This window comes from Taeniopygia guttata, chromosome 1A (assembly GCF_048771995.1).
Source record: "Taeniopygia guttata chromosome 1A, bTaeGut7.mat, whole genome shotgun sequence".
Taxonomy (NCBI): domain Eukaryota; kingdom Metazoa; phylum Chordata; class Aves; order Passeriformes; family Estrildidae; genus Taeniopygia; species Taeniopygia guttata.
This window is the reverse complement of record NC_133025.1, coordinates 1858750-1871439: the sequence shown is the minus strand read 5'-3', so window position 1 is coordinate 1871439 and position 12690 is coordinate 1858750. Positions and strand designations below refer to the sequence as shown.

Below are 12690 nucleotides of genomic sequence, written 5' to 3'. Positions count from 1 at the left end.
TCCCAAAGATGCCTCAGAGTCGTGGGTGTCTGAAGGGCCACGATAAGGCTGGAAATAATTAAGGAGAGCAAACAGGGGATGTGGAGAGAACTGAGCTGAGAGGGGAAATAACGGGGACTAATGGGATGAAATGGAGGAAAATAAAACACGAGCTTGGTATCAGGAGTTTTTTTATCCAAGAGTTGGATTTGTTCAAGTGTGAAATAGACTCCCAAGGGAAGGAGAGTATTACTGCAGTCTATTAAATGTGCAGAGGACAAAGCCCTGGCTGCTGTGTTCCCTGGAACAGTTGTCTTGCCTTGGCACAGCAATGCCCAGATATCATCAAATCCCCTTTTTCCATCCCAGATGTCAGAGCTGCTGGTGGAGCTCTTTCATCCCCCTTCAGTTTTCACCAGGGTGAAATATAAAAGACTTTTTTTTAATTTTTTTTTTCTCTAAATGGAAAAACACCAACTCCCTCCCAGCAGCAGAAGGCCAAACAGGAATGTTGACGCCGAGGTCTTGTGTGGCTGGAAACAAAGCTCAGCCTTTTGTGTGTGACAGATTGAACGTGAAACTTGAAGGGAAGGAAAATTTGTTTGTAAGTGCATGTGACAAATTCGTTCTCACAGATCCTGTGTGGTTCCTGAGCTGAGCTTGTTTTCCTGGCGGATGGGGAAAGGGTGAGATGAGAAATGAGCAGTTCTCTTCAGGATGGATCAGAGCTGGCTCCCGTCTCGGTGCCTTTCTTGCTGCTTTTCTTTGCAAAACGCAGATGCTCGGGGTGTTGTTTTTATTTCTGTTTATTCCTTAAATCAGCACCTGAGTGCTGCCAACACCTCATCTCTGCCCCAGAATTCTAGCCTGGATCAGGGAGAGTGTGGCTGGAATGGACTGAACCAACAGAGTTGGGAATGTTCCCCTGGAGAAGGGAAGGATCCAGGGAGAGCTTCCAGCACATTCCAGGCCCTGGAGGGGCTCCAGGAGAGCTGCAGAGGGACTGGGGACAAGGCCTACAGGGACAGGACACAGGGAATGGCTCCCACTGCCAGAGGGCAGCGATGGATGGGAGATTGGGAATGAGGAATTCCTGGCTGGGCTGGGATTGCCAGAGCAGCTGGGGCTGCCCCTGGATCCCTGGAATGCCCAAGGAAAGACTGGAGCACCCTGAGATCATGGCAGGTGTCCCTGGAATGAGCTTTGAGGTCCCTTCCCACCCAAACTGGTCCAGGATTCTGAGATTTGGGACACTCAGGATCCATCCTGAGGGATTTTTATGGAAAATGGGGATAGAAAAGAGAGGAAAAGGGAAGGGAGACCCTTCATGGCTTCCTGAGATTCCAAGTGAAGTCCCTGGGTCCATGAATTTCTTGGAGAGGAGTTGGATCCAATGTCAGGCTGGGAGAGCTGGGAATGTTCTCCTGGAGAAGGGAAGGATCCAGGGAGAGCTTCCAGCACATTCCAGGCCCTGAAGGGGCTCCAGGAGAGCTGCAGAGGGACTGGGGACAAGGCCTGCAGAGAAAGGACACAGGGAATGGCTCCCACTGCCAGAGGGCAGCCATGGATGGGATCTTGGGAATGAGGAATTCCTGGCTGGGCTGGGATTGCCAGAGCAGCTGGGGCTGCCCCTGGATCCCTGGAATGTCCCAGGCCAGGCTGGACAGGATTTGGAGCAGCCTGGGACAGTGGGCGGTGTCCCTGCCATGGCAGAGGTGGAAATGAGAATCTTTAAGGTCCTGGATAGGCTCCTCCAAATACAGCATCCCATTTGTCTCCTGAAATTCCCAGTCAGAAATTCAGATCAGTTACCCTGCCAAAACCAGAAAACAGGAAAATTCTTCCCAACTGGAACCCAGTGCGATCCCTGACTCAGTTTCCCACATAGGATTTAGCTGGAATCTCCATCAGGAGATGCTGTGGATGACTTGGACAGAAGATCCTGGACCCTTCATTCTCCTTCCTTGCTTCAGCCCTGGTCCCCAGGCTGGGCCAGCTGTGGGGGGAGGTGGTGGCTTCCAGCCAGATGTTCTGGGCTAGTCCCACCTTGCAGTGACCTCACCACGGGCAGAGGCTGCTGAGCTCCACTGACATCCCAGAGGAAAATGATCCATGGAGACACCAGTGCAGGGTGACCTCCTCCAGCTGGGTGCCAAACTGAATTCTCAGGGTTGGAGGATTTAGGAAAATGGCCCTTTTTCCCTTAAAAGTTGTCTCAAAATCCATCAGGAGTTGTGTTTTTAAGGGAATTTCTTCCCCTGTTCACCCACCTTGATGTCCTCTCCATGTGTGGGATTCCTCTCTGGATCCTTTCCTCACTGCTCAATCCCCATTTGTGTGATAGAAATAAGACAGAATTAAATGAAATGAAATGAAATGAAATGAAATGAAATGAAATGAAATGAAATGAAATTAAATTAAATTAAATTAAATTAAAAGTGGCCCTTAAAAGCAGGATTTGCTCCTCTCTGAGGTGTTGTTGCTGCTTTCCTGCAGGACCATCGTGCAGTCGGATGAGAAGCTGGTGATCAGCGCGTCCTGGGCCAAGGACGACGACATCAGCAGGCTCCTGAAATCCCTGCCCAACTGGAGCAACATGGCTCAGCCCAAGCAGCTGAGGCCCAAGAGAGAGGAGGAGGAGGATTTCGTAAGGTAAAATATGGTGGGAAGGTGTGAAAGGGTTTCAAGGAGAGCAGCAGCAAAAAGGAACAAATTTATGGTGGTTCCGTAGATGTCGTGTCCACAGGTGTGAGGAGAGTCATGGAATCATTTAGGAATTGGGAAAGACTTTGGAGATCATCGAGTCCAACCATTCCCAGCCCTGCCAAGGCCACCACTGACCGTGTCCCCAGGTGCCACATCCACAGGGCTTTAAATCCCTCCAGGCCTGGGGACTCCACCCCTGCCCTGGGCGCCCTTTTGGGGGAAGAAATCTTCCCAATTTCCAACCTAAGCCTCTCCTGGTGCAATTTCTGCTCGCCCTGTTGTTCAGACAAAGCCATTTGGAGAGTTGTCTTTGTGATCCAAGTCAGGGAAGTGCCTGGGACTGGGAAAGGAAAGGATTGTTTGCAATCCAGGCAAATCCAGCCCTGCTGGTTGGTGCTGCTCTGATCACCCATGGAATGAAGGGAGCAGCATTTTCTGACCTAAAGGAGGGACCAGCTGGTTGTGCTGAGCAGGAATTCCCAAAATCAATGCTGTCAAAGGACTCTTTCATTTGAGCCATTACTATGGTGGAGTTTCCCCTCCATCCCAACTCCAGGAACTAACTCAGGGAAGCAAATGAAAAAATCCAGTATTTCCAGCAGGAATTCTTTTGGAGACAACTCTCAGTGCACAAACCATGTTGTTCCTGCCTTTCATGCCAGTGAGAGCCTGGAAGGAGGCAGATTCCCTTCCCCTGCTTGCTGGGAATGGCTCAGCTCCTGTGAGGTTCCAAAGCCTGCACATCCCCATCCCTGTTCATCACTCCCTTGATTGGCACTTGGCTGTAAAACCGGAGGAGAAGGAGGAGAAGCTGTTGAAAATAACAAGTCTAATTTGCCCAGATTGTCATTTTCCTCCTTCCCTGCCTGCAAGCCCGGTGACAGGGAGGCTGCAGCCTGGAGAGGATGGGATTTGTGGGGTCACAGAAGGGATTTAAAACATCCCCAGTGAAGCAGGGGGAGGCTGCAGAGCCCTTGAGGGCTCTGTGCAGTCCCTGAGTTGAATTCCATGGATTCAGTCCTCACCTGCTTTCACATTTATCCTTCATTTCCTCACCTGAGAAGCCTCTCCTGGCTCTCCCTGTGATTCCTGATCCATCAGTGTGGGATAGCAAAGCTCCAATGGGCTCTGCTGGCTGAGTAGAAATTCCTGGCCAGGCAAAAATGATGGCCAAGCTCAGCCTGATGCTGAAAGAACCAACATTTTCATCTTAATATGCATTTTATTCCATTCACTCCATTCTCCTGGCCATTAATTGAAGTATTTTGTGACAGTGGATCAGAGGAGCTCCAATGACAAGCCTTTAGGAAAAGCCTATTAACTCATCCACGCTGAATTTCCTGGGAAAAGCTCCTGTGCCGTGGCTTTTTTCAGCCCAGGCTTTAGGACAAAGATCTTTTCTCAGTATCTGTTTGCACAGAGCATCATCTGCCAAGCCCCAGTTCCTCCCAGCGCCCTGTGAACGCTCCTGTAGCATTAATTTAAATCATAATAATTGGTCTGGGCCAGATTTAGCCATTGATGGCTTCGAAACTTCCTCCAGGATGAGTGGTGGTTGAATAGATCCCTCCTGAAAGCTTCAAAATAAAATTAATTGCTCGTCCAATTTTTTGTCATCCTCTCCCCATTTAAGCAGCCTTTTGCCAGCCTTTTCTCCTAATACAAAGGAACATGATTTGATTTCTTCACTGCTGCTGCTGCTTTTTTCTCTTGGCACTGCTGATGAATTGGGAATAATTCTGCCTGGACACTGCAGTGGAGCCAAAGGGAAGCAGGTCCTGTGGAATCCTTGGTTAGCAGAGGATGGGAGAGCTCATTTCATTATCATTTAACCCCTCAGTTATTTAAAATTTCAATATTTGCTGTTCATGGAACTTAATTTGTAGCTAGCTGGGCAGGACTACCACATCCCTTCCTGGAAAAGAAGGTTCAAGCCTGATAAAATTTGGGGAAATCTTCATTTTTTTGAATGTGGAACTACTCAGCAGCATCCCTTTGCGAATATTGATAAATTAAACCAATCCAAAGTTCACCAGAAGTTTTTGTCCCGTGGCAGCAAAAGAGATCCATGCCCAGCTTTGCTTCCCTCCCCAACTTTCCTGTAATTCATTTGTTAAGTAGTAAGAATGAAAACAAACTAGATTTCCTCCCATTCCAAACCACAACAGCGAGGGGAGGAAGGGAGGCAAAGCTCAGCCTCTGCTGCTGGAATAACAAATATTGTTTAAAAAATTTAAAAATCAGTTCTAAAAAATATTAGTAATAATACCATATATCATTAACTTTCATATCTTTATACCATTTAACAACACAAAATATTTCTAACAAAATTACTAATATTGTTTAAAATATTGTTTAAAATATTTTTAACACTATTACTAATATTGATAAAAAAATTTCAAAATCAGATTTAAAAAATATTAGTAATAATACCAATATGATTAACTTTCATATCTTTATAACATTTAACAACACAAAATTTTTTTAACAAAATTACTAATGTTGTTAAAAATATTGTTTAAAATATTTTAACAATATTACTAATATTGTTTAAAACATTTCAAAATCAGTTTTTAAAAATATTAGTAATAATACCAATAGCATTAACTTTCATATCTTTATACAATTTAACAACACAAAATATTTTTAACAAAATTACTAATATTTTAAAAAATATTTTTAACAATATTTTAACAATATCACTAATATTGTTTAAAAAATTTCAAAATCAGTTTTTAAAAATAATAGTAATAACACCATATATCATTAACTTTCATATCTTTATACAATTTAACAACACAAAATATTTTTAAAAAATTAATAATATTGTTTAAAATATTTTTAACAATATTACTAATATTGTTTAAAAATTTTAAAGATCAGTTTTAAAAATATTAGTAATAATACCAATATCATTAACATTCATATCTTTATACCATTTAACAACACAAAACTAACCAATATTTTATTTCTCATATGCAAACACACTCTTCACTTCCAATATTCACAACAGAAATGAATATACAGAATATTCATAATATTATTCTGAGTATACAGGATATTCCTAACAGAAAATCCTGATTTTTCTGTCCCTGATTCCACATTGCTCAGGAGGCTTTGCTTTCCATTTCAGGGCTGCTTTTGGCAAAGAATCCGAGGTTCTGATTGGGAATTTGGGAGACAAGCTGATCCCTCAGCAGGAGATCCTGCGGGACGTCAGTGACCTCAAAGCCTTGGCCAACCTGCAGGAGAGCCTGGAGTGGCTGGCAGGACGCACCAGGGCAGCTTTCGGCAGCCTCTCGGCATCCCAGGGTGAGCAATTCCCACAGGGAAACCCAGCCTGGGGATTGGGAAAGGGTGGGGATGGCATTCCAAGGGATCCAGGCAGTGCCGGGGTGTGGGAATCCAGAGCTTCCCTCTGGCAGGTCTGGGACCCTGGCAGGGGTCAGGAACCCCCTGGACAGAGCCCCCAGAGACACTGGCTGTGATCTCTGTCCATGGAAAAGAGTTTTCAATCTTACAGAATAAATTACCAGCTCTGAGTGTTTGATATAAGCAATAATTAAGTGTGACACGGGTGCAAAAGTAAAATTTTAGGATTCTAGATGAGGGGTCCAAAGGGGACAAGATGGAGGAAATTGGGTGTGCCTTGTCCTTTTTCTCCTCCTTCATGCCCTCCATGTTTCACTGTGGTGTTGGCATTTTTCTGTTGGTTCAGGCTGGGGACACACTGTTCAACGTAGGTGACAGATATTGGCACGTTATTGTAAATCCAGCACAGGTAGTTTGTGGTATTTAATGTTTGTACCATCCCACTGAGGGCAGAGCCCCACGCGCTGCCCTGCAGGACAGAGCTGCGGCAGGGCAGCAGAACATGTTAGAGATAAACAGAATAAACAACCTTGAAACCAGCACAGACCAATTATGGCTTCTGCTTTGGCAGCGGGGCTGAAAGACTTTCTACAATTTCAGAATCATCAATACCTCAGATTCTGACACCTTCCAACCCAAACCATTCCAGGATTCCATGGACCCCCACCAAAAGGTGAGGAGTTCAGGAATGGTGGATTAGGCTCTTGGAAAACTCTGACCCTGGAAAAGCAAGGGCAGCAGGCTGGGTTTGCAGCTTGTCAGAGCATCCCAACATCCTCCCCCGTCTCCTCCCCAGCACTGACTCCACAAACAGAAATGGGGGGTTGTGGCAGGAATGAGCAGCTTTTTTTCCCTCTCCCCAAGGAGGTTTGTGTCAGAGGGAGGCAGAAAGCGAAGCAGCTTTGTCTTTTTTCTTCATGAGGGCACCATGGGAGGGCTCCAGGAGCATCACTGCTGGGTTTGGACAGGCAGGTGTCTGCTGAGGAAGGCAGGAGCCTCCCCAGAAATGGAAAATGTAAACCCTCTCCCTCTGAATTATTATAATTTTGAAATTAAGAGGCTCTCAGGCAAAGATATTGGAGCAGGAATAACAGATCTTTGCTAGGAAAATTAAAAATACAAATGCAATAGTACAAAAAAGAAAACAACCCACTGCCAGAGTCAGCAATGCCCTGAGCCCCTGTGGGTCAGGGAGGTGGCAGCAGCCCCATCCCAGGGTGGCTCAGCCCTCCTGCAGTGCCAGCTGTGCTTCTGCTGGAGCAGGGATCCTGGACAAGGGGGGAGTTTTCCAAACAGCAGGTTGGCAAGTTTATCTTCTTTTTGCCCGGGTTGGGATTAAATGTGTGAGGTGATATTTCTTGTATGGACTCAGATGTTTATCAATTTTTATCTATGTTGCAGTCTCACAAATTGTGAGTTCTACAGCACTTCACTCTAACAAACTGAAAATGGAGCCCCATCTCTCTCTCTACAAGGCCTTTTAAGGCTAAAATGTCCAATTAAGAAATTACACCTAAATTATTTTTACTTTAACCCGATAACCAACCACTCATGCCCTGCAATGTGAACTTTTTCATCCAATTACACAAAACCACCCAAACCCATGGAGAAGGAGATGAAAAAGAAGGACCAGCCACTGCCCCAAAACCTCCATCTTGTTTTATATATATATTACTGTATTCTAAACCCTTAAACTCTGAATTTCCCACCCTGTGGTATCACACACTTCTATCCAAACTCCACCCCCACATTCCCAGTGCTGCCATTCCATTTTGGAAGCTTCTCCACGGCCTCAGGTCAGTGCAGCGTTCTCCTGGCAGCACAGAAATCTAAAATTCTCAGCAGCCAGGGTTCCAACAGCCTTTGTCTTGGTTTGAGCTCTTCCTCCTGCCCAGCATCCCTGGAATTAAATCTTGTTTGTTGTACAAATCCTGAACGAGCCCTGCTGTCTCAGGATGTGGGAGGGGACAGCTGAGGAGCTGGAAAAGGAAAAGCATAGAATAAAAAATCCACACAGCTTGAGGAGATCCCAGGGCTCAGGGGAATGTGCTGAAGATACAGAGAATTTCTGCAGTTTGGTTTGGAAATTTGCAGCAGAATCCTGAGGGAAGGGGTCCAGGACTGGGGGCAGCTGAGCTCTCCTGGGAGGTGGGAGTTGAAAATCAGCTCAGATTTTTTTTTTCTGGGCAATCATGAGGGAAATTTGCTGGTGCTGAACAAAGTCACAGTGTTTTATGTCTGTTAAATCATTCTTGTCAGCAGAGCCTCTCTGGGTGACTGAAATCCTTCCTGTGGTTCTGTCTCTGCTCTAGAGCAGGGCTTTAAACTCCTCACTCAGCTTTCCATGGATCAGATCCTTTGGATCCAGAAGGAAAATTAAGGTTACACAACCAGTTAACATTTAAAACCCAAATTACTCCAGGTAGTTTTAATATTCCTGTAACCCAGACTTTGACTCCTCAATACCTAGGTGACAACACTTGCTCTGTTCTAGCGTTTTTTGTTATTAAACAAATAACAAAATTAAACAAAACACGTTAGGAAACGCTATCAAAGTTCAGTAGACAAATATTTCTTTTATTTGTCCATTTATTTACTAGGAGAGATCTTGGGGCTGAGGATTTGTGTTCTAACAGTCAGAGCTGTTAAAAGAAAACATCATTTATAATTTGAGGTCTGGTTGAAACTCAGGTTTTTTAATAAATCAATATTTTCCAGATATTAAAGGGCATGAGCATGACTTTCAGTCCTCGGAGAGGACGTTCCAAGCAGTGGTGAATAAACATAAAAGCACAAAGTGTAATATTTCACTTGGCAGCATCCTCCTGACAATAAAAATTCATCTTCCTTTGTAATAACTTCATCCTAAAACGTCTGTACACAAATCCAGGAGTGTCTGGAACAAGGGGAAGAAGGCGCAGTGGTAGGAAATGACAGAGGCTGGCCTGACCTCCTGCTTATAAATGAAATTTTCATCCTTTGATTGTTCCTCTTTTTTGCCCCAGCAACTTGAGATTCAGTCCTGGTCCCACTCAGGGCATCACCCAAGTGTTCAGTGAGTGATCAGGACCTGAATTTTTGGTACAATGCCAGAAATTCCCTAATCCCAACAAGCCCACGTGCAGGTGGTAGCCCTGGGGGAAGGCAGCAGGTTTTCCAGCAAAGCTTCCTTGGATGGAAACAAATAATAAATATATTTTGTAATATTTTTTATATTTTAATATATTTTATATTTGTAATATTTTTATTTTATAATAACAATGTTTTATAAAATTATAAATAATAAATTCCCTCAGGCACAGGTCTGAACACCCAGAAAGCACAAGGTAGAGCTGGGCAGGTCTGATTTTGGGAAACCCTAAAAAGAGGCGTGACCTGCTGGTGGCTTTGGGGTGAGGCTGTCAAAGGCCCCTTCCCAGAGATAAAAATTCAATAATCTTTGGCTGTGGATGTGCCACAATTATCCCTCATTTAAAGCCAGCCTTGCTAATGGAGAGTTTTATCAGGCTGGGCAGTCTCTGCACTGTTCATTATTTGGTGTTTGCTGAGCTGATGGCTCTTCCATGGCTCTGCCCTTATCTGCTCCCCTTCAGAATTGGATTTTTTATTTCCCAAACCAGTCAAATATGACAAAGTAATTTCCTTCTGCTCTTGTCTTTTGAGGGAATACAAACTCCTTTTTAACAATAACCGTTTAAGGATTAAAATTGCTGGGAGAAGGTGAATTTGCTGAGGAAATCAAGTCACTTTTAAAGGGGTTTTATAGGGAAATAGAAGTTGGGTTTCCCCTCCTCATCCTTTGTGCTGCAGACAGAACACAACCTCAACCTTTTCCTTTGTGGAGCTTCAGCCTCCTGAGGTTCCCTGAATATTTTAGAGAAGGAATTTGTTATAAAGGAGTTGGGACAACCTTCTTAAGGTTTTTTAACATTTTTAAGGCCATTGTGTGTAGGGGGGAGGATGAAAGATGAGCTGTTGGCTTCTGGAGCTGGAGCTGCCCTTTAAATTCAGCTGCTCTTGGTACATCGTGACTTGAGGCTGTTGTGATCACCAGGGAATGGCTGACAGGCTTCAACTCGGAGCTGGGAATTGCTTTGGCATGGAATCATGGAATGGTTGGGTGGGAAGGGACCTTAAATCCCACCCAGAGCCACCCCTGCCATGGCAGGGACACCTCCCACTGTCCCAGGCTGCTCCAGCCCCAGTGTCCAGCCTTTCCTTGGACATTCCAGGGATCCAGGGGCAGCCCCAGCTGCTCTGGCAATCCCAGCCCAGCCAGGAATTCCTCATTCCCAAGATCCCATCCATGGCTGCCCTCTGGCAGTGGGAGCCATTCCCTGTGTCCTGTCCCTCAGGCCTTGTCCCCAGTCCCTCTGCAGCTCTCCTGGAGCCCCTTCAGGCCCTGGAATGTGCTGGAAGCTCTCCCCAGATCCTTCTCCTCTCCAGGGGAACATTCCCAGCTCTCCCAGCCTGACATTGGATCCATCTCCTCTCCAAGAAATTCATGGACCCAGGGGCTTCACTTGGAATCTCAGGAAGCCATGAAGGGTCTCCCTTCCCTTCTCCTCTCTTTTCTATCCCCATTTTCCATAAAAATCCCTTGGGATGGATTCTGAGTGTCCCAAATCCCAAAATCCCGGACCAGTTTGGGTGGGAAGGGACCTCAAAGCTCATTCCAGGGACACCTGCCATGATCTCAGGGTGCTCCAGTCCTTCCTGGGACATTCCAGGGATCCAGGGGCAGCCCCAGCTGCTCTGGCAATTCCAGCCCAGCCAGGAATTCCTCATTCCCAAGATCCCATCCATGGCTGCCCTCTGGCAGTGGGAGCCATTCCCTGTGTCCTGTCCCTCCAGGCTTTGTCCCTCTGCAGCTCTCCTGGAGCCCCTTCAGGCCCTGAGCTCCTCCAGCTCAGCTAAATCACAGTTGCCTTTTGTCACAATACAAAGCAACGCTCTCCATTTTCAGAAGGCTTCAAACTGGTTTTATTCATGTATGGATGCTTTTTATACATTCTTACAAAACTCATAAATTTACATTTCACTCATTGCTCACAAGAGACAAACAAAGTTCTCATTGGAACAGGCAGTTGCAGTTTCTCTTATTTATCCTCCTTTCTTTCTGGGTTTCTGTTGCTATTGGACATGATATGAGTACACAGAAGCTTGGTAAGTTCAAAAGAGAAAAAGAGCCAATTTTATTTCTGATTTCACAATATACAGAATTGCAAAAGTGACAGTGGATTGGAGGATGGAATTGTCACCTCTCCAACCACACTGGTCAAACAGTCCATCAATTCTCTCTTCCCACAAAGAAGAATGCAAAACATTCATTATTTGCATGATATTTACATGATATTACATCAATATTTACATGTGCGTGAGAACTCCAATAGAAATATGTAAACATGATCAGAAGGCTAAAAGAAGTTTTATGAGAACTTTAAAACTTTCAAAAGAACTATAAAAGAAAACACTTTTAAAAATCAGGGCAACAGGTTTTCATGTCAATGACCTTGGTAGGAAAATCATTCAGGGGTAGACATGGATCCTCTTATCAAACATGGATCCCCTTATCAAACATGGATCCTCTTATCAAACATGGATCCTCTTATCAAACATGGATCCCCTCGTCAAACATGGATCCCCTTATCAAACATGGATCCCCTTATCAAACATGGATCCTCTTATCAAACATTGATCCTCTTTTCAAACATGGATCCTCTTCTCAAACATGGATCCTCTTATCAAACATGGATCCCCTTATCACACATGGATCCTCTTATCAAACATGGATCGTCTTATCAAACATGGATCCTCTTCTCAAACATGGATCCTCTTATCAAACATGGATCCCCTCATCAAACATGAATCTTCTAATCAAACATGGATCCCCTAATCACACATGGATCCCCTTATCACACATGGATCCTCTTATCAAACATGGATCCCCTTATCAAACATGGATCCTCTAACAAACATGGATCCCCTTATCACACATGGATCCCCTTATCAAACATGGATCCCCTTATCAAACATGGATCCTCTTATCACACATGGATCCTCTTTTCACACATGGATCCTCTTATCAAACTTCTCTCTGGCTCACAGAAGTGGCTGTAAAACCTCTTCCACAGTCTTTCTGTTCCAGAAGGTTCATTGGAATTAAACTTTTTGCCTTTGCACCGTGCATGTGTGGCTGTCACAGCTTCTCTTCCCTCAGCCCCTTCCTGTGGAGAAACCTTTATTTGCTCAGTTTTGTTGTGGTCACCTTCTCTGTGTGGGCCTTGCCTGGGTCATCCTTGATGAGTTAACAGCAGCATTTTAATTTATTTCCAGTTCTAACTGGAAAAACAGCCACCAGCCTGAGGGGAGGTGTCGATGTCTCGTGGTTCTGAAGGTCAGGGTGACCCCAAGATTGTAAGGAGTCTTTGCTCCCCTAGCACAGAGCAGCCAAAGGAGTCTGGAATGCATCCAATTGTGCTTTCAAGGTTGTTTATTTCTCCTTATCTGAACATTCTCTCTCTGACCTGCCCAGCTCAGCCTAGCAAATCCACCATAACATTCTGCTCTGCCCTCTCAGGTGGTGGTTTTTTTTATATCAAAAGTTATGTGTGTATGTTTGCAATTTATTAC

At 44.8% G+C, this 12690-nt stretch overlaps 1 protein-coding gene across 3 annotated transcripts in view; it reads left to right on the top strand.

The window, feature by feature from the left end:
- The window catches only part of EXOC4 (exocyst complex component 4), a 318257-nt gene that overhangs the window by 265771 nt on the left and 39796 nt on the right, over positions 1–12690 (top strand). For all 3 annotated transcript variants that reach the window (XM_072918507.1, XM_072918496.1, XM_072918499.1), the window contains 2 exons: positions 2476–2631; positions 5819–5997. In XM_072918507.1, the coding sequence (XP_072774608.1) occupies positions 2476–2631; positions 5819–5997 (335 nt within the window). The remainder of the gene's footprint in view (positions 1–2475; positions 2632–5818; positions 5998–12690) is intronic.